Here is a 22,020-nt window from a genome sequence, read left to right on the forward strand (position 1 = left end):
TGATGGTAATGAAAATGCTACTCTCCACGATACCGGCACCTGCACATGCTCAGTTTTCAGCGCATGCCTGCTACAGACTGCCAAGGTGGAAAGAAGCATTTACTGCTAGCTGAGATATTTTTTGCATGGTGCTTAGAGGGGGAGGAGAACACTTGGTGCCCACCCACTTCTTGCCTAGTTCCACCCAAAATGCAGCAATAGCCTTGCCGCACACTAATCCGCAACTGCCACTGGGCTACTGCAGCAGCGTGCGCCATTTCTAGTGCTATGGAAAATTATTTCCATATTTTTACCACCAGGTTAGCGTAGGAGCCCTTAACATCACCTCAATGGGTGGCAGTAAGTGCCCCCCCCCCAAAAAAAAAAATGGCCGCGTGGCAAGTGCGACATTACCCCACAGTCATTCCTTTTTTCAGCCTGTTTACCCTCTGTGGTAATAGGGGCCTCAACATGCGGCAAAAACACGCACTGCCGCTAGCACAGGGCCACTTTTACCGCAGCTTGATAAAAGGGTTCCTGAATAAATACAAAAGTCGCTAAATAGAGGAGAGAGGAAAAGTATCTGATATCCGTTAAGGGGATGTTGAAGACTTAGTGAGTGATAAGAAGTTCAGTTATAAGCATAGAAGGAGCCTCTGACAAGAGACAGAAGAAACATGAAGCGTATGTTACTCTGGGGTCTGGTGGCAGTGTCTCTTTCTGTAGGATTCACTCGCCGTTTTGATAGGTAAGATTTATTAAGATTTAAAAGCACCCACCGTTTTGAAGCTTTCTTTAAGTCTTAAGTCTACATTCTTTTGTTCATACCCATGTTGTTTTTAGCCATTCCCAATAATAAGTGAAACTTCTTAATGCTCTCATTTGTCCTGTTTGTCTTGAATGTAAGCTGCAAAGGGGAGAGACCCTCTGTTATGTGTAAGTGTACAGTCTGCAGTACAATACACTTACACAGTACAGTAGTACAGTAGTGCTATAGAAATGATAAATATTAGTGGTAGTAATGATCTGTTTCACTAGTCTTCCGAACACATATACATTTCTTTCCAAATGTGATCATTTTACCTCCTTTACAGAGATAAAGTGTTGCATGTCAAGCCGCAGGATGAAAGTCAAGTGAATTTTGTGAAATACTTGTCCAGCATTGTCCAGGTAGGGCATCGTCAAGGTTCTGCCATCTGTGAGGTGGTAGGGATGTCTATTTATGTATTGTGATGGTATATGATGCATAATCCGTTTGCTGAAATACTAAGTTCTTTGTTATGTTTTAGATTTATGATGCACAGTTTTAGTAGCCAAATTGAGAGCTATTTTCAAAAGCAATGTACCCAGATAAATTGACTGATTCAAAACTTGCCCCCCTCTCAATTTAGGTAAAACTATGCATATTTAACAATGAATGTATTTAGTCCCTTGGTATGAAGGTATTCCTGGGATGGAGTTTGATTGGGAGAGGTAATCACATGCATTTTTTTTTTTTTTTGCACATTAGAAAAAATACCTACAGTAAAAGCAGGACAATTGTATTTTTTATTATTCACTTTCTCAATGTTAACTCAAAATGAACCATAAAAAATATATGCAGGTATGTTTTCCAGAGGTGAAATGCAACGGGGATGGTACTCATATTCCTTCACTTTGAAAACTAGAGGAAAATGCACATGGGCTTTGTATCAATGTGAGCAGATTTCAAAATTATTTATTTATTTTATTTTATTTATTTATTTATTTATTTATTTATTTATTTATTTGTTGCATTTGTATCCCACATTTTCCCACCTTTTTGCAGGCTCAATGTGGCTTACAATGTTCGGTTATGGCATTCGCCATTCCAGAGTAGAAAGTTACATTTGGAGTTGCATAGAGAATAGGATAATAGGCAGGGCCGGTCCTAGGGTCTCTGGTGCCCCCCTGCAGACTATGAGTTGACGCCCCCCCCCCCAAGCATCTTCTTTCTCTCTTCTCCCACCCTGCCCCTGTCCAGCGATTCTCCTTCACCCCATCCCCCTCCCATTTATGGCCACCTGCCCGCCCTCTTCTCCCCCCAACATCCCCCTTTTTCTTCTTGCCACCCTACGTGGTTTGTCTTTTTTAATTTACCTCTGTCCCAGCAGCCGCGTCATTTCAAAGCCCTGCCCATCTCTAGCCTTCCCTCCCTTCGTGAGTTTGTGCCCTCAGAGTCCCACCCTCGAGGAAATGACATCAGAAGGTGGGACTCTGCAGAACGAACTCACAAAGGGAGGGAAGGCAAGAGATGGGCAGAGCTTTCAAATGACGCAGCCGCTGGGACGGAGGTAAATTAAACCCCCAAGGGCGGCGCGGTATGGCGGCGCAGCACCCCCCTGCGGTGCTTACCCCGCTTACCGGGTTTGACCAGCCCTGAATAGGCATAGAAAGAGACCAGTTAGACTATAAGGTGAAGTGGTGATGTATAGCGTTTACAATAGTTGATCGATGTCATGATATGCCTTGTTGAAGAGATATCCCCCATTGTTCCCAGGGAATACAGAAGTCTTTAGAGACTGTGGGGTCCTTTTAGAAAGGTGTGCCGAAAATGGACGTGTGGCAAAATAAAAATTGGTGCGCACCCATTTTGGGCCTCAGACCTTACCACCTCCCACTGACTTAGTGGTAAGGTCTCATACGTTAACCAGGCGGTAATCATCAGCGCTCATACACTGCCGATTACTGCCCGGTTAGCGCCACACGGTAGAAAATTAAAAATATCTTCTGCCGCACATATCAAACATGCATAAAAAATGGAATTACCGCCTGGGGCTTGTCCAAATTGACATGCGTTGGATGCACGAAGGCACCTACACGTCTTAGTAAAAGGGCCCCTGTGATAACTGTTTAACAAACTGACAAAACAAATATCCAAAGATTCTATCACTTACAAGTTTTCAACACTCGAGCGGTCTCAAAAGCTCACAAATTTGGATAATTCCTCTGCTGGCAGAGAACAGCTGATCAACAAAATGAGATGCACTGATTTCCTCTGTTGCAGCTCGATTTCTGGCGCCCGGATTCAGCTCATGCTATTGTCCCCCAAATGGATGTGGATTTCCGTGTTGGAGCATATCAGACTGAAAACATCCAGACTCTTTTAGAACAGAATGGCATGCAATATGAGTATGTTTTTTGTTACCATATATGTATATTAGACTAACAGGTATTAGACAATGTGTTGCATGTTATTCCATTTTTGCTGTAAAACTAATGCTTTCATTCAAAAAAAATTATAGCATACAACTTTGATGCAATGTGAACTTCTGGATCTCACAATTTCCATTTGCAGGGGAGCTTTGACATGATATAAGGCATAGGACCAGGTGGTGCCCCTAGTCATTGGTTCTAATCCATTCAGGTCAATAATGACCAGAAGTTATTTCCATTGCATGCTGTCTGGTAGCTTACCCATGTAAAATGAGGCACCCACGTCCCCATCATAATCTGCTTATAATGTCAACTACCCTTTACACTCCATTATATTTTACAACTGTTAGGTATGTTGGTCAATATTTTGTTTGTTAAAAAAGTAAATGTTTTGGCCATTTTTCTATTCAAACAGAATCTTATTTCAAAATGTGCAAGAGGGGATCGAAAAACAGTTTGATGGAAAACCGAATTCCTCCAATAGAAGACACAGTTACTCAAAATACAATAAATGGGAAAAGGTACAGAATGGAAGACAAACAAGCTCATTTTCAAAGCACTTAGCCTCTCAAAGTTCCATAGAAACCTATGGAACTTAGCCTCCCAAAGTGCTTTGAAAATATGCCTCTAAATGATTGAAAATGAAAAATCTAGATGTAAATCTGCACTATACTTTCCATCCCCATCCCCCAACCTCCAACCCAACCCAACCCCAAGTCTTTCTTTAATAACATTTTAATTAAACCCAAGCATACAATTCTTTCAGTAACTAAGAATTATTGCTTAATTTAAAGATTGTTGCCTGGACTGCTAACATTGCTGCAAAATATCCAGATTTGGTTTCTCGCACCCAGATTGGAACTACTACTGAGGAACGCCCAATGTACCTCCTGAAGGTAAAGAGATGATTTTTCAGGAAGCTTACCTGTTATCAAAACCACTATGCAACTGTAGACCACACATACTAAAGACACAACATACATTCTACCATGACTCAAATATAGCTCAACTGGTGTTGGAGGTCATTAACACTCCATCATCTTATATTTCTCAATATAGAAACTTTGGTCATAACAGATTTAAATAAAATGCTTTATGTAATACATTATAAAGGATAAACCAAATTACCTCAAATCCCAACACTTAAATCTTGACATACTTAACTTCATAAACATGTCCCATATTACAATTTATAACATACTTATTCATTTTCATCTTATTTATAAAAGAATTTTTAGGACCAGTCAGTGGTGACTGTTTTCTGAGAATAACTCATTGGGAAAAACAATAACCCATCAGATCTCATCATTGGTCCAATTTTACTGTCCTCTCCATATTAAAAATATGTCCATATATCTTCAGTTCGTAGAAGAAACTTATGTTTAAGTTCAACTTATCAGTTTATACACAAGAAAATTGTAGCTGGATCCTCAGGAACAGCCACCACTGAGTAGTCCTAAAAATATTTGTTATAAATAAGATGAAATTGAATAAATACGTTACAAGTTGTGACATGGGGCATGTTTATTAAGTTAAGTACGTCAGGATTTAAGTGTTGGAATTTGTGATAATTTGGTTTATCTACTGCTCCCCCGCTATTAAGAATTTTTGTGGATCTTTAAATAGCTGAATGTAATATAGACATTTTTTGATATGACGTTCAAATGGCGAAACAAAGGTTTACCGGAAAACATGTAAAAATGTAAGTCCATAATGGAAAAAATAAACATACATGTTCCAGTATTTTAAAATATACAAAAAAAAAATTTGGAAAGAGGATACACTGCAAACATCAAAGACCTTCTAAAATAAACATCTCTGCCAATCAGAAATACACTAGGCAAAACGTGCAATGGAGGTTCTGCTCCCTGCATCGAGAAAATGTCCATGGCAATGGCAGCACAATCTCTTCTGCATGTGGTGGAACATTCCTCAGAGTGGCCAGTCATGTCTCTTCAGAGGGAGCCTAATTTCAGTGTGTCAGAGACACAGAGCTCCTAGTCTTCCTGTGCTTGAGAAATTTTCAATCAGTACCACCACCTGCCACTCCACAACATCTCCAAGAGGGCATGGAGATCAATTAGAGGCAGCTCAGAAAGGTGAGTGTGTACAGGGCTGCCAAGAGACTGAGCCAGGCCCGAGACAAGGCCACCGCCAGTACCTCCCCCAGGTTCGTCGCTGCTGCCGGGCCTCCCCAGTATCATCATCATTGCCACTGCCCCCCCCCCCCCGAATTGCTACTGCTGTCACCATGTGCGGCCTGAGGAAAAAATCAGCCCCAGGGGAGGCAATGCAGCAGACTGTGAAGAAGAGCAGCCTGCTGTGGCTGTTCCTCCAGGTCCTCCCCAGCCTCCAAGGGGGGCCCAGCACCAGAGTTTTCTCCCTCCTGCTCCTGTTGGGACACGATCATTCTCCCTGTCTCCTCAGCTCGAAACCTTGGGGTCATCTTTGACTCTTCTCTCTCCTTCTCTGCTCATATCCAGCAGACCGCCAAGACCTGTCATTTCTTTCTTTACAACATCCGTAAAATCCGCCCCTTTCTTTCCGAGCACTCTACCAAAACCCTCATCCACACCCTTGTCACCTCTCGTTTAGACTACTGCAATCTGCTTCTTGCTGGCCTCCCACTTAGTCACCTCTCCCCCTCCAGTCGGTTCAAAACTCTGCTGCCCGTCTCATCTTCCGCCAGGGTCGCTTTACTCATACTACCCCTCTCCTCAAGACCCTTCACTGGCTCCCTATCCGTTTTCGCATCCTGTTCAAACTTCTTCTACTAACCTATAAATGTATTCACTCTGCTGCTCCCCAGTATCTCTCCACACTCGTCCTTCCCTACACCCCTTCCCGTGCACTCCGCTCCATGGATAAATCCTTCTTATCTGTTCCCTTCTCCACTACTGCCAACTCCAGACTTCGTGCCTTCTGTCTCGCTGCACCCTACGCCTGGAATAAACTTCCTGAGCCCCTACGTCTTGCCCCATCCTTGGCCACCTTTAAATCTAGACTGAAAGCCCACCTCTTTAACATTGCTTTTGACTCATAACCACTTGTAACCACTCGCCTCCACCTACCTTCCTCTCTTCCTTCCCGTTCACATTAATTGATTTGATTTGCTTACTTTATTTATTTTTTGTCTATTAGATTGTAAGCTCTTTGAGCAGGGACTGCCTTTCTTCTATGTTTGTGCAGCGCTGCGTATGCCTTGTAGCACTATAGAAATGCTAAATAGTAGTAGTAGTAGGGTCCTGACAGGAGCAGGAGAGAGAGAGAGACCCCGGCACCGGGCCCCGTCATTGTCCTCTTAATGGGAAAATTTATCTTTCAGAGAGTGTAGGATCGTTTATCAAATCCATGTGGTTTCATCTGTAATTACAATGCCAGATTAATAGTTTTTACATGATAAATGTTCACAAAAACATATTTGTTGAGTAGTAACCACTTCGCTGCAACAGATGAGGACAATGGACCATAGATTTCATCCATCCTATATGTCACAGGTATAATATAATTAACAAATGCTATATATATTATAGGATAAAGACCAGCATATTGAGCATCTAAACAATAAACATTCACATTATTTTTTTAAAGGTTGGAAAAGGTTCAGTGAAGAAAGCCATTTTTATAGACTGTGGTATTCATGCCCGAGAATGGATCTCTCCTGCATTCTGCCAGTGGTTTGTAAATGAGGTCAGTGAATGGGGAATTGTGCAAATCAAAATTCTAAATTATTGACAGTCTTGCCAGTTAGAGATTTCTAACTACATGTGAAGCCTAGACCTTGGTTCTTATTCCCCTCTTTGGTTGTTGGCTTTGCATTTTAATTTTGAAACTTACATACTGTTAGGAATCTGCTAGACAGGCAGGGGAATGTTTGGGACTTGCTTCTGATTGGCCTGTCAGGGGTTGAGCTGACATCTGAAGCAGCAGACTTCAGAAGCCTGATCTATCTATTTAAGCTTACCTCTCCCTACAGGCCATGCTTTAGCATTTGATTCCTGTCAACTGAAGCCTGTTCCACCTTCTCTCAGTCTGTGCTGTTGCACACTGTGTGTTTGTTGGACTTTCTCTTCTCTCCTCGTAGCTTGTAGCTTCTGTGTTTGCTGGGTGTTCCCAGCGTGAGCTTGATTGTTTCAGTCCCCTGCACCTGAGTCTGTTCCCTGTTTGCTGGTATAGTGTGGTCTGTGGTAAGCTTGTCCCTTATATCGTTCCAGTTCATTTGTTTAGTTTCCCTTTCCTCAATGTAATCCTTTATGTGCTGAATTTAGTATTTGTCTTCTGTAGTCCTGCCTCTGTCAGCAGCCTCCCTGTCTTTGTATTTGCTCCTGTTCATTTGTTTAAGTTTTCCTTTGTTTGCCTTATCTTTGTATGTCATGTTTGCCCTGCTTCCTGCTGTTTGCTGTTCCAGAAGCGGCCTTCCCTTAGCCTGTTTTTCCCCTTGGTTTGCTGAGCTTTGCTCCTTGTCTGATCTGTGTTTGTTAAGATAACTTTCTCTGTTTGCTTCCCTTTACCCTTGTGCACTGTGTGGCACAGCCTTGTGTATTCCTATAAGCAGCTTCCCTTTACCCTTGTGTGCTGTCTAGCACAGCCTTGTGTATTCCTATATGCAGCTTCCCTTTACCCTTGGGTGCTGTGGGGCCAGCCTTGTGCATTCTTTTGTGTGGATTCCCTTTACCCTTGTGCGCTGTGTGGCACAGCCTTGTGTATTCCTATAGGTGGCTTCCCCTTACCTTTGAATGCTCTATGGTACAGCCTAGAGTATTCTTTTGAGTGGCTTCCTTTAGCCTTGACTGCCGTGTGGCACAGACTTGTGTATTCCTATAGTAGCTTCTGTCTGTCGCCCTTTCCCTGGTGTCTCTAGCTTGCGCTGTGTGTGATGCTTGTGCTCCAGTCCCTCAGGGGACCCCTTGTTGTTCTTTCTCCCTTCCCAGTGTATGACTTGGTTCCTGTTCAGCCGTGAGGCCTGCATGCTTGGACTCTGTATGAGTGGATTCCCGTTCAGCCGTGAAGCCCGCCTGAGTGGTCTATCTCCCTTTTTCTGGTGGTGCTTTTTTGCTTGTCCTGTGTGTTCGGGGCTTGGTGGCTGGGGTTGTGCATAGCACCTGTTTGGTCCACCCTAGGCTTTGGCCAAGATCCTTCCTAGGAATCAGCCTGGGCTCAAGGGCTTACGAACAGATTAACACAAACATATGCATGACAGCTTAGCAGATTTCATTAAATAGAATAGATGTCAATATTGGGCTTGGATGCTGGCTTACTACAATTTATACATGATGTCCCTGTAACACTTGGAGTATTGTGTTCAGCTTTGCTAAGGATGTAAAAGACTTGAAGCAGTTCAGAGAAAAGCGACAAAAATGGTATAGGATTTGTATCGCAAGATATATGAGGAGAGACTTGAGGGCCTGAACGTGTATACCCTGGAGGAAAGGAGAGATGGGGTGATATGATACAGACATTCAAATTTTTGAAAGATATTAATTTACAAACCTTTTACAGAGACAGGAAGGTGATAGAACTACAAGACATGAATTGAGATTTGCAGGAGGGCCGACTCAGGAATAATGTCAGGAAGTACTTTTTCATGGAGAGGCTGGTAGATACCTGGAATGCCCTTCCACAGGAAGTGGTGGAAATGAAAATGGTAATGGAGTTCAAAAATGCATGGGACAAACACAAAGGAATCCTGTATAGAAGGCATGGAACCAAACAAGCTTAGTGGTAATTAGATGGCCACACCAGTAATTGGGAAGCAAAGCCAGTGCTAGGCAGACTTCTATGGTCTGTGCCCTGATCATGGCTGGACAGATTCAGCTTCAGTAAGTAAAGAATATGGCCAGTGTCAGACAGACTTCTACAGTTTGTGCCCCGAAAATAGCAAGGACAAATCAAGATCAAGTATATGTATGTAGTATCACATCATACCTTATACTATGAGTTTATCTTGTTGGGCAGACTGGATGGACCATACAAGTCTTTATCTGCTGTCATCTACTATGTTACCATGTTAATGAAACATAAGACACACCATTTCTGTTGGATATTAGCCATATAGAAACAAACAGATAACTGTTGGATTAATTATCCCTGAGAAATCATCCACACTGTTCAGTTATTCAAGTTATTTGTGCCTTGATGGTATTCCTAGCAAGGGACTGATTCTAACAGAAAGTAAATGAAAGTGCATAACATACAAGTGATTATGTAGCACAGACTATAGGTAGAATAATTTAAAATTATGCTCAGCATACCTGGTTTACTGCTTTAAGTGGGGGAGTTATCAAACTGTGTTAGGGCCTTTTAGTCATGTTACTTGCCCCTTAGCGTGACTTAAAGGGTTCTAACACAGCTTGTCCTGCCCTACCAAGGTCACTGCAGGTTACATAGTAATGAAATGCAAAACATGCAAATACATGTAAAGCAGCTCATTCCTATGTAAAAACCAGAAGGAGACTTGCAATATGTTCCAGGTGCACTCTGCAAATCATGTTATGGGCATACAATGGCTGGGGTTATTTTACTGTGCTAGAAACACTGGGCCTCAAAGTTGCAGACTCATACTCCCAGGCCAGAATCTAAATTGGTGCTGCCATCCCCCCCTACACACACTGATCGCATCCCCCTATCCCTCAAAGGGCACCCCACCATCTCAGTAGGCCTACCAGCCCTGTACCTGGTGGTCCAGTGGTCTTCAGGCAGGAGCGATCCCCAGTCCCTCCTGCCCTGCCATCACTATCTCTAAAATGGTGTCTCTAACAACCTAACAAGTCTTGTGCTACCTGCATTGTGCATTAATCAGCCATGCCATTGCTCTGTTATGTACTTCATAGCTGCCTTCCCCAGAGTGCTGAGAATACCCAACAGTTCAAAGCAAAAAGGGAATTGAATGCTTCCACAGCAGACAAACGGACAACCAAGGAGTGGAAGACAGTTCCAAGAATAACCAGAAGTCCAATATCTTCAAGATTAAAAAGTTTATTCTCCAGTAAAAGTTGCATAAACAGTTCAGACCCAACTCGGTCCGTGTTTTGGCTGTCTGCCTTCCTCAGGGGCTACTGCTTTGTTGAAATGCAAAAGACAAAAAGGGAGAGCAACCGCAGTCTCAATAAATCATGCAAACAAACAGCTAAAACAGCACAGCAGGTGTGCCCAGAAAGGATTAACACCCAACAGTTAACAGAGGTTCTGCACATAACACACTTTGATTTGGGCTGTTAACCTGCATTATGTACAAAACCTTAGCACAGCTTAGTCCAAAGAGAAATCAGAGCAGCTTCCTTTTGGGATGGTCAGTTTGAGGGTTTATTTGTCTCTCCTCAGCTAGGTGACTACTGTTTTACTTTCTATGTATTTGCATTAAGTAATGTCTGCTTTTGATCCCCATCGTAGACTGTATCTCAAAGGACTCAGTATTTCTGTAGTGAAAAGTGCATTTGTTCTCTCTCTTTTCCAGGCCACTAAAACCTATGGCAAGAACAAGCTTATGACCAAACTATTGAACAGGCTGACTTTCTATGTCCTTCCTGTATTAAACATCGATGGCTATGTCTGGACGTGGACTGCTGTAATGTATCCATTCAATTATCTCTCCTACGTTCTCTTTGCCTACTACAGGTTCACCTCTATCCCCCTCCTGAAACTTCCCACCCCTTCCCAAACTTCGCTAGGTGTGGTTTTAAGTCTGTATATCAGTCTAACCAGGGTCAATTTACTTATCTCTACTGTATTATTTTGGTTTTGGTTTGGTTTTTTTTTTTGAAGGATCGCATGTGGAGGAAGAATCGGTCCAACAGTTCCAATACAAATTGCATTGGCACCGACCTCAATAGGAACTTTGATTCTGCATGGTGCAGTATGTATCACTTCAGTACAAGAACTGAAAACCCAGTTTACAGAGTGAGGCAATGTTAAAGAAAAGCTTGCATTAACTGATGACTCAGAGTACAAGAATGCAGGATAAAAGGCCAGCATAATAGCATATTCATTGAATCACTGCAAAATGCATTTGTGCCTGAAAGCTCTGAGGCATATATAAATTCTATTAATTTTACATAAGTAACATCTTTAAAACATCTTACTATTACAGATCCAGATGTATGATATAAATTATTCTTTTCTTACAAAGGTTTTAAAGTAGAAACATACCACAATTAATATCATATTACCAAGTTAATCAATAAAACAGGGAGTAAAACAGCTTGTCAATAGCGGGCCAAATTCTATATGTGGCGCTATTCCATAAACAGTGCTCAAAGTTGGGCACCATTTATAATTAGCATCTAGCGCTGGGATCCGCACCTAACTTTTAGGCACAAGGATTTACACCAACTGAAACCTGGTGAAAATTCCCAGGCCTAAATTAGGCCCAGGTCAGGCACATTTGGTTACAGTGCATGCAAATTCTTGGAACAACCATGACTCGCCCATGTCCCTCCCCTGGCCATGCCCCCTTTTCAGATCCATGCACTAGAATTTACACGTGCATCTTTATAGAATGTCTAGCAAGATAAGTACGTAAATTCTAATTGTTGCCAATTAGCTCTGATAATTATTAGCACCCAATTATTAGCGTTAATTAAGCATGTGGAAATTGGGCTTATGCCCAAATTTCCGCACACAGTTTTGAACACCATATACATAATCCAGGGGAAATGCTGATTTGCATGTGTAAATGAGCTCTTATAAAATTAGGTAGCATAGAGGGGCATTTTCAATATGACGTCTAAGTCCAACTTGAAGTGGGGAATATAGCCATTTTCAAAACAGAAAAACATTTATCCTTTTTTTTTTTTTTTTTCAAAAATGGCAGTTTCCTAGATGTTTTCATGCTCTATGCTTTTATCTTTTTGGTCCATTTTTGAAAAAAAAAATCCAAGTGAAAAACGCACAAAATCAAGCCATTGGGAAGTAGGAGGAGTCAGAGGCACAGCAGTGGACTTCAAATAAATGCTCCCAGGTACACGTCTCACCCTTATCTTGTCTGCTGAGCCCCCCCAAGACCTACCTAAAACTCATTACCCCCCCAACTTTACACATACCACTACAATAGACCTTATGGTTGAAGGGGGCACCTATATGTGGGTACAGTGCGTTTCTGGTGAGTTTTGGAAGGCTAACAGTTTCCACCATAAGTGTAATAGATAGGGGGAGGTATAGGCCTTAGTCCACCTGTCTGCAATGCACTGCACCCAGCACTAGACTATGCCAGGGACCTATATACTGCTCTAATGGATCTGGGTATAACATCTGAGGCTGGCATAGAGGCTGCTAAGTAATGTTGGGGGGTGGGAGGGGGTTAGTGACCCCTGGGAGAGTAAGGGGAGGTTATCCCTGATTCCCTCCAGTGGTCATCTGGTCAGTTAGGGCACCTTTTTTAGCTTTATTCGTTATAAAAACAGGTCTAGCTTAAAATGTCTTTGTTTTAGTTCTGGGCGGTTTTGTTTTGTTCCATTTTGACTGAAAAATGTCCAAGTCTAATCCCGCCCTTAACACTCCCCCTTGAGATCTGGATGCACTGCGGACACACAGCATAGAAAAATATCTAAAAAATAGGTTTCAAAAATACTGATTTGGACATCCAAATGCTGCTTTATGCCTCTTTTTAGACATTTTTCTTTTTTGAAAATGAGCCCCATAGTAGCATAGTAATTGATGGCAGATAAAGACCAACATGGTCCATCCAGTCTATCCAGATAGATGGCCATGGATGCATCTGCCACTCTGTGCAGGTTACCCTCTTCTATGCTCTATCTTTTTTTTCTCTTTTATTTGTCTCAGTCATTTATGCTTTATTTCGAGTGGAAATGCTTTATACTCTTATTCCTCTTCTTCCTATATAGGGATCCTCTATGCATATCCCATGCCTTTTTGAATTCCTTCACAGGAAAGCATTCCAGGCATTGGCCACCCTTTCCTTGAAAAAGCATTTCCTGATATTGCTTTTCAGTTTGCACACTTGCAGCTCCATTTCATGTTCTCTAGTTCTATAGTCTCTCCGTTGTTAGTAAAGGTTTGTTTGTCCATTTATATCATGGGAAAATTCTATAAATATCGCTCAGAATTCGGGGCTGAAAAAAAAAGCAGCAATGAATTGTATTCTGCTCTGGGATTGGCGACCTTTACAGAACAGTGTGTAGCGCTGGGATCTGGACTCAACTTTGAGCGCGATGAGTTACACCACCTGAAACCAGATGTAAATCCCAGTACACAAGTTGAGTGTGGATCCCCCAAATTCTATAAGACTGTGCGCATTTTAAGGGAACGTTCTTGACCCGCCCATGCCCCTGATCCGCCGTGGCCACTCTTCCTTTGCAGATCCACACAGAAATACTTAGGCACTAGCCTATAAATAGGCACAAAAGTGTGTTTTTGCTCTTCCCTTTCTGCCACATTTCAGCAACTTGAATCTCTTAGAATGCTTTTCCACACCAAAAGTTCAGTGCAAAAGTAGCGGCTAATGGCTATATGATATCTTCCCTGTCTCTCCTCTCCTCCAGTATATGCATAGTTAAGTTTCACATCTCATCTCATCTCATAGCCTCCTAGAGGAGACCCTATACCATTCTTGTCATTTTCCTCTGAACTGCTTTCAGGTCTTTCGTATCTTTTTTTATGACCTTGCCAAGATACAGTTTCCCCAATGACTTGTACAGGGGTATTATTACCTCCTCCTTTCTGCTAGTTATGCTCTTCTCTATGCAGCCAAGCATCCTTCTGGCCTTGGCCACCACCTGAGATACAATTCCAGTTATGGCACTCTTAATATTATATTACCTACTTCTTCAGCCTTGCTTAAGATTGCCTCCTTCATAGCAAATGAAGCTAACCAGGTATGATATCCCATAAGGCCTAGCATGTGATCTGTCCTCTTGATTTCCACCACTGTGTCCTATATGCTTCCCTCTACCCAAAAGTACACATAGTGCAAGCCGACACATACTTATAGAGTACATGTGCACAGGGACAGAGTTAAAGTGGAGCATGATCAATTTTGTCATATTACTCCAGTTTTGAAGGACCTTCATTGATAACAATTGAACAAAGAATTACATTTATGATTCTGCTATTAATGTTTGAAGTATTCAATAACTTAGTTTTCCCTATTATCGCCTCAACTTAACATATCTATCAGCCTACTCACATGCTTAGATCAGCCAGTCAGAATCTAAACGAGGTGCCCTCCTATAGGCAAATTAGTCATGAAGAGTATAGATCCTCGATGTTCAAACTTAGTAGTCCAAAGTTCTGGAATAGTTTCCCAGTTACTCTGAGGTGTACACAGCCACAGTTTAAGCGTAATCCGAAAATCCTACTGTTTCAGCAAACATTTGATTGTTGATTTATTTGTGCACTGCCAAGTACTATAGGATTACACGTTCATAAATATTTTAAACAAATCAATAAACTATGCATGTACACGCTTACTGTATTTTTAGGCATATAAACCTGTTTTTGGGCAGACATAATGAGGAGATTCTATATATGGCACCTAAAGAATCTGCACTGAAAATATTTTCACCTAAGCGTATTCTATAAGAGGTGCCTAAATTTAAGTGCGGTATATAGAATATGCTTAGTTCATATCTCAGCACCTAAAACTACGCTCATCCATTTACACCAATGAAAATATGGCATAAATCCTGGCATATAGATTTAGGCACACTGGGCCATATTCTATAACTATGTGTGTAAATTTTGGAACGCCCATGAAATGCCCATTTCCCCGCCCATAACCTGCCCCTCTTTGGCTGCACACATTAGAACTTAGGTGCACTGTGTTACAGGATACACTTAGCAAGTTGTACGTGTAGATTCTAATTATTGACAATTAGAGCTCATTAATGCTTGTTAAGTGCTGTTATTAACACTGATTGGCTTATTAAGTCGAATAAGTTATGCACATTGTTACAGGATACGCTTGGAGCTTGGATTTCGGTGCAGAATCCGGGGGGGATGGGGACAATTCAATAAGAGGCACCTCCTGTTAGGTACCCTGATGCTTAGTGGGGAGCACCTATTCTATAATGGTAGTTGAGTGCCCAGATTCTGTCATAGAATTCTATGGTAACCCAGCATCATTGCATCTTACATTGAGGCGCTGGAGCTGGCGAACCTAAATACAGCCAGGGGGCACATAATATCTAGTACTCTATAAGTTGCATACATTACTGCAACACACACCCATGTTCCCCCAAGTTCTTCCCATGTGTATGCTTCCCTTGCATTTGCACGCCATAGCACTTACATACATCACTATAGAATAGCGCTTAGGGTACTAAAGCCCATAAATGCTACTTTTGACACACATAGCACTGTTCCCTCTAAGCTGAGCAGGAGTCCTCCTCCTACATTCCTGCCAGTGGGAGGTGCTGTTTCACTATCACATTTTTAATAATGAGGGACAGGCAAGCTCTGCAGGACTCCAAAGAACCTGTCTGTCTGTAGCCATTGACAACATAATATTGAAGCACCATCGCTCACTGGCAGCAATGCAGTCAGAGGACTCCCGCTCAGCTTAGAGGGAACAGTGACATATATGTGCACAAAGAGGCAACTAACTGCATGCACCTTGCACTTAATAGGGGGTTATTTTATAAAGACATATATGCGTAAATTCTCTTTATAAAATAGGCATATCTTATGTATATTTCTATTGCACAAGGTAGGTACAATGATATAAAATTATCATCCGCATCATTAAAATATAAACTTATACCTTGCAGCTATTGGTTCATCAGATGACTCATGTTCTGAAATCTACTGTGGACCTGCTGCTGAATCTGAGAAGGAGACAAAGGCTGTTGCCAACTTTATTCGCCATAATATCCAGTCCATCAAGGCATATCTCAGTTTCCACTCCTATTCTCAGATGCTCCTCTATCCTTACAGCTATACTTATGAACTGGCACCCACACATGACGAACTGGTATGTATGAAACAAAGGTAATCTGGGCCTATGTTTTAATGTCCTGTTAATAATCCATGATTCTTGCTAGGCAACATTCAGGTTTTCTCAAGCTGCCCTGGTGCTGTTAATGGAGAACAGCAACACTGAGAATAGTCAAGAGGCCATGTTTTTGCTGGGACACAAAAGGGGTAATTCCAGAGGCATAGCCAGACCTTGTTTGGGGGGGGGGGCTGAGCCTAAAGTGGGGGGGGGCACATTTTTCTCCACCTCCCCACTGCTCTCCACCCCTGCTGCAACTCCACATACCTAGGCTGGTGGGGGTCCCCAAGCCCCCCCTCCCCCAACAGAAGCCGTCCTGTGGCGATACTCAGCACCACACAATTTCATTAGGAAGGCCTATTTTAAGATGAAGCAATTTCGTTTGCTATGTTCTTATTTTCTGAGAGACCACTTTAGAATTATTGTTCAACTTTCAATTTTAGCTTTACTGGATTACTGTAATTCAGTATATCTGGTTATAACTGCTAGATTCGTAAAATTCAACTGATTCAAAATTCAGCTGCTAGACTTATCTTCTCTAAGTCCCGTAGCGGCCATGTGACTCTTCTATTGGGGCAGCTGCATTGGTTGCCAGTACAGGCTAGGATTCACTTTAAGGTATTATGCCTAGTTTTTTTTTTAATTTTGGAAGGTAACTGTCCAGATAGATTGTCTCAATTATTGATAATTCTAAATCCCACTGTGATTACCAGGTGCTGCAATCAAGAACTTCTGGTATTTCCATCTATTAAGTCTATTAGATTCAAGGCTTTATTTTCCCACTCTTTTTTGTTTCTGGATGTACGTTTGGAATAATCTTCCTTTAGAATTAGTTTGATGAAGTACTATTATTCATTTTGTAAAGCTTTGAAAACATATGTTTTGAGTTTAATACTTAGTTTATTTTAGTTTATAATGTTATGTAGTTTTTGTTTTAATGGTTTTATTGATTTTTTTTTGTACACTTCTGATGTTTTGTAATCAGTTTTCTTTATTGTATCTCACCTTGAACCTCAACTTCAGGGAGTTGGTGGGTGATAAGTCTGATATAATATAACATAACATAACAAAATGGCCACCGTGAGTCTCATGCTACTCACTGTCCTAATCCACTAATGCATCCTGACCCCTATGTCTACAGAAATGTTTATACCAATCTAAACAGCCTGATTCAAACAGAAATAGCTAGCAGATTGCACCACAAGATACTTTGCTTCATCTGAATCAGCAAATGAGACTGCTCAAAGTATTCTTTTCTATATCCTACACAGCAGAGATGGTAATGCATATTTCAGTTTCCATTGATTTCACATTTTTCATCTTTTTTCTACTTTGGAAACTATTGAAATTCATACACAGGAGAATACATTATCCTGAATATTATTGCATGCATCCACTAGGACAGCGGATTAAAAAGTGTTGTGCCTCAACTCCATATAGAAACTGTGTTTGCTAAGAATGATTGCCTTAAGACGTTATGTTCGATCTGCTGTAGCACTCCTAAAGGGCCAGAGTCATGTGTTCTAATAACTCGGGAACTTACTGGTATGATTACAGTGTACAATACCATGCTAGATCTGATTTCAGTGTCACACAGCAAAGCTTTTCTGACCAATCACCCATTAAACAACTCTTAGTTTTGCTGACAGACATAGTTAGGGTTACCATATGTCCTCTTTTAAGAGGACATGTCCTCTTTTTTGGGCATCTTCAGATATGTCTTCCAGGATGTTTAATTTTTAGGGAAATGTCCTCTTTTCCTTTTATGTGCTATGACCAACACACCTACCCACATAATGATAGAAACCATCTCTAGCTTATTAGTCAGTCTGGACACATGGGGGTGCTAAAGAGAGAGAAATGCAGAGGTGTGTGTATGAGGATGGTGGGGAACAATGAAGTGGTCTAAGTGCATGGGGAAAGAGTAAGAAGGTAAGATGGGAATGTGTGCCACGATGTGGTACGTGTCTGGGGTGGAGAGAAGGAGAGTTAACAATAGGCATGTGAGGGATGGGGAGGAGAAAGAAGGAGAAGTGAGGGTCTGTGTAGGGAAAGACCTTGGGGGCCAGAGAAAATTAGTGATCTTGCTTTGAATTAAGTGTAAAGAGAAGGCTGGGGGTGTTGAGAAGCAGAGAAAGTTGGGGAGTGTGGAGTCTGAAGAAGGAAAAGATGGGAGGGATTTCAGGTCTGGGGGATGTCAAGCATTATGGCTTTTCTGCTTGGAGAAGAGATAGATGAAAGAACTTATGACAGAGATCTATAAAATTATGTGTAGCACAGAAACGGTAAACAGCCATTCCCTAAGATTAGGAGACACTCCACCAAGCTAGTAGTACTTTTAAAACTAACTGGAAGTATTTTGTCACTCAGTGCACAATTCAGTTGTGAAATATGTTGGCTGAAGTTGTGGTGAAGGTAGTTAACATAGCTGTGTTTAGAAAAGCTCCTGGAGGAAAGTCAATAAACATTAGCCTTGAGAGAGCCACTTCTTGTCACTGGGTGTTAAGTAGCAAAGAAAGCATCTATTCTTGAGGATTCTGCTGTGTATTTCTGAGCTGGACTGGCCACTCTTGAAAGAAAGACATTGCCCCTGATATTCAAAACCATTAACCAACCAGGAACAGCACCTACCAGTTAAATGGCACTTAACTGACTATCCAGCAATATTCAGCAGGGGATAGCTGGTTATCCCCTGCTGAATACTCCTGGTTAGCACCTAGGTGGTTACTGGCTATATCGAGCGATATAGCCGGCTATTCCCGAATATTCAATCCCTTTCCAGCTATTGTAAGCAGCCATATTTGGCCACTTAAATAGCTGGTATATCTTTAAGTAGTCTGAAGTTAACCAACTGTCTTTGAATATCGAGTTAGCCGGTTAACTTTAGATTGGCTAAAAATAAACCGGATATTCAATGCTGCTCACCGAAAACGGCCCAGCAATGAATATCCAGGTTGACCGCCAACTGCAGGAGTTAACCAGGCTCCCTCCCATGCTTTCAATATCAGTCCCATCGGGTTTGATCAAGGAAGTTTTATGACAGGAGATGACATGAGCCTATCTGGCCCATGGGAGAGATTGGCCTGTGCTAAATTATGCAAAATTATGGAATTGTGCCAGAGCACAATCATCCGCCCACCCACTATCATAGGAAAACATGAGATACTCACCTGCTGCCCACAAGGAGGTTTAATAAACAACATTCGGAGATTTTATGAAACCTCCTTGGCTGCCCGAAACAAAACCTACAAAGTGGAATAATGTACCCTAGTATTCTTCCACCTCTGACTGCTGCCTTATTGCATTACTACTCTAGCTGATGAAAGGTAATTCCATTCTGATGGTTCTTCTCTGTACATCTGTATGCTGTACAAGCTGGCATGTTTCTATAACTGAGATTGAATAAAATATATGCTGAAAACTGTGAGAGCATGTGAGGGAAGAGCGAGAAGGAAAGATTTAAGAATGTAGTTGATAGTTTGTTTAGGATACACCAATATAGTGGCTGTGCAGGGGAGATGGTTTCAACTTTTTTATGTTATGCCGTCTCCTGTCATAAAATCTCCATGGGTTTGACGGACCTTAGTCTAACCCAGAATGGAATTTCTTACATTCTGATGTGCCAATAACCAATAAAGGAAGTCCCTGGTCTCTTATGATTCTGCAGCTGCAGTAAGGAATGCAAAAATCTCACCTCTACAGTACATAAGAGCATAAGAGTTGCCCTACTGGGTCAGACCAAGGGTCCATCTTGTCTGGTATTCTGTTTCCAACAATGGCCAGTTCAAATCACATGAATAGAATTGTGTCAATCAGTGTATATATGTGTGTGTGTGTGTGTGTGTGTGTGTGTGTGTGTGTGTGTGTGTGTGTGTGTGTGTGTGTGTGTGTGTGTGAGGCAAGGAGGGGGGGTAATAAGTGAAGGGATTCTCTCCCCCTCTGCCTACCGAAGTCCTGGAGACCCCATCCTTCTTTCATCTCTAATTTTCCTTTCTTTTCCCCTTCCTAGTAAAGATTCCCCATCTGTGTCTAATCCTTTAGCTTCCTCTCCTCATCTCAGATTCTGCCCCCTTCCCCCTTTCTAATCTTCCCTGGGCTTATAAATGACATATTTCATATTAATTCCCAGTATTTACTAATATTTAAAAATGTCCTAGAACTACAGCTGACTACTTATTTAAAAGTACTTTCAGTTTTCAAATAATGATGTCTTTTTCTCCTTAAATCAGAATAATGTTGCAAAGGCTGCAGTGGATGCTTTATCGAGTCTCTACAGCACAAAATATAAATACGGACCATCTGCATCTACAATATGTAAGATTTCCTAATATTTAAACATTTTATGGCATATTGTTAGTTTCAAGAAGGCTAAACATACACAAGGCTCTTACACAAAATCCATGCACTTTGGTTTCCACCCATCGTCTATTTTTTTTTTCTAATCAGAATATTTATTTTAATTTCTCATATTTTGTCTGCAAGCCCAAAAGCTATCTAAGCAGTACATTCAGGTACAGTACGTATTTTTCTGTTTCTAGAGGGCTCGCAAGCTAAGTTTGTGTCTGAGACAATGGTGGATTAACTGACTTTCCCAAAACTTGCAGTGGCATTTCAGCTGGACTCCACTAGTTCTCAGACTGCTGCTTTAACCATTAGGCTATGCTTCCACTCTAAAACACCATCAAAAAGCATCAAAGCTTAAAACCAAATTCCTTAGGGGAATTTAGAAAAATACTCTGTATTTACCTTTTGACTGAGTGTCTTCTTTTGTATTAGAACAAATAGTATCAGTTGACAGGTAAATGTTAAAGCAACATTTTTATCCAGCTGATCAATTTTAGTCATGGAATGCACCATTTTACATGTATAGGGCTACAGGGTAGAGCTAGGCACATGCTACAGGCAAAAATACGTTTTTTAAGAGGTGTTCACCAAGACCATGTCTCTTGCTGGTAACAATAGCCTGCTCTACTACGGTTTCCTGCCCCTTTGCTTCCCCCTTCTTCCCATCACTTCTCTGGCATTCTGAAACAGAACAGCAGTTCTCTGTCTGAATGTTAACCTATGCTATTTCTTAATGTTCATATATTGTAGATCCCACCTCTGGATCATCCGACGATTGGGCTTATGATGAGGGAATCAAGTACTCCTTCACCTTTGAACTTCGTGACAGAGGAAAATACGGGTTCCTTCTTCCTGAGAATCTCATAAAGCCAACTTGTGAAGAAACCATGTTGGCAGTAAAAAACATCTCCAGTTACATTCTCAGATATGTTTCATAGATTTATGTTCATGTCGCATGTGGGGAAGGATTTGTGCTTTCAAACGTTTAATGTTACTACTAACATAAAGCTACTAACATAACACACGCACACATACACACACAATAACAACAACAGCAACAATAGGAAGAAAGATGTTGACTGAAGTTCACATTGACTATGTCTGTACACAGCTGATTCCCTCTCCCTCTTTCTCCTTTTAGGGGTAATCAATAGAAATAAAACAAAATAAAACATGGAAAAGAAAATAAGATGATACCTTTTTTATTGGACATAATACATTTCTTGATTAGCTTTCGAAGGTTGCCCTTCTTCGTCAGATCGGATATAAGCAAATGTTGGTAGATGACAATCCAGCTTATAATTGAAAAAGAAAAACGCCTATATTGCGACCCAAATCGGGAGATAGACGTTTATCTCACAAAAACAAATAAAGCGGTATAATCGAAAGCTGAATTTGGACATTTTCAACTGCACTCCGTCGCGGATGCGGACAAAGTTGATGGGGGCGTGTCGAAGGCATGGTGAAGGCGGAACTGGGGCGTGGTTATCTGGCGATCAGAGATGGGCGCCTTTTGCCGATAATGGAAGAAAAATATGCGTTTTTAGCGAGAATTTAGAGCACTTTTCCTGGACCCT

The 22,020-nt window shown here is 41.5% G+C and overlaps 1 protein-coding gene across 1 annotated transcript; it reads left to right on the top strand.

Moving 5' to 3' along the window:
* Nucleotides 1-627: 627 nt before the first annotated feature.
* On the top strand, nucleotides 628-21,615 carry LOC115478661 (mast cell carboxypeptidase A-like). The gene is made up of 11 exons (XM_030216164.1): nucleotides 628-727; nucleotides 1,074-1,149; nucleotides 3,005-3,129; nucleotides 3,569-3,674; nucleotides 3,948-4,049; nucleotides 6,745-6,843; nucleotides 10,607-10,717; nucleotides 10,915-11,005; nucleotides 15,876-16,078; nucleotides 20,329-20,413; nucleotides 21,194-21,615. Exons 1-11 carry the CDS (start codon nucleotides 657-659, stop codon nucleotides 21,379-21,381), a joined length of 1,257 nt encoding a protein of 418 aa, XP_030072024.1. The 5' UTR covers nucleotides 628-656; the 3' UTR covers nucleotides 21,382-21,615.
* The last annotated feature ends 405 nt before the right edge of the window (nucleotides 21,616-22,020 follow it).

This window comes from Microcaecilia unicolor, chromosome 10 (assembly GCF_901765095.1).
Source record: "Microcaecilia unicolor chromosome 10, aMicUni1.1, whole genome shotgun sequence".
Taxonomy (NCBI): domain Eukaryota; kingdom Metazoa; phylum Chordata; class Amphibia; order Gymnophiona; family Siphonopidae; genus Microcaecilia; species Microcaecilia unicolor.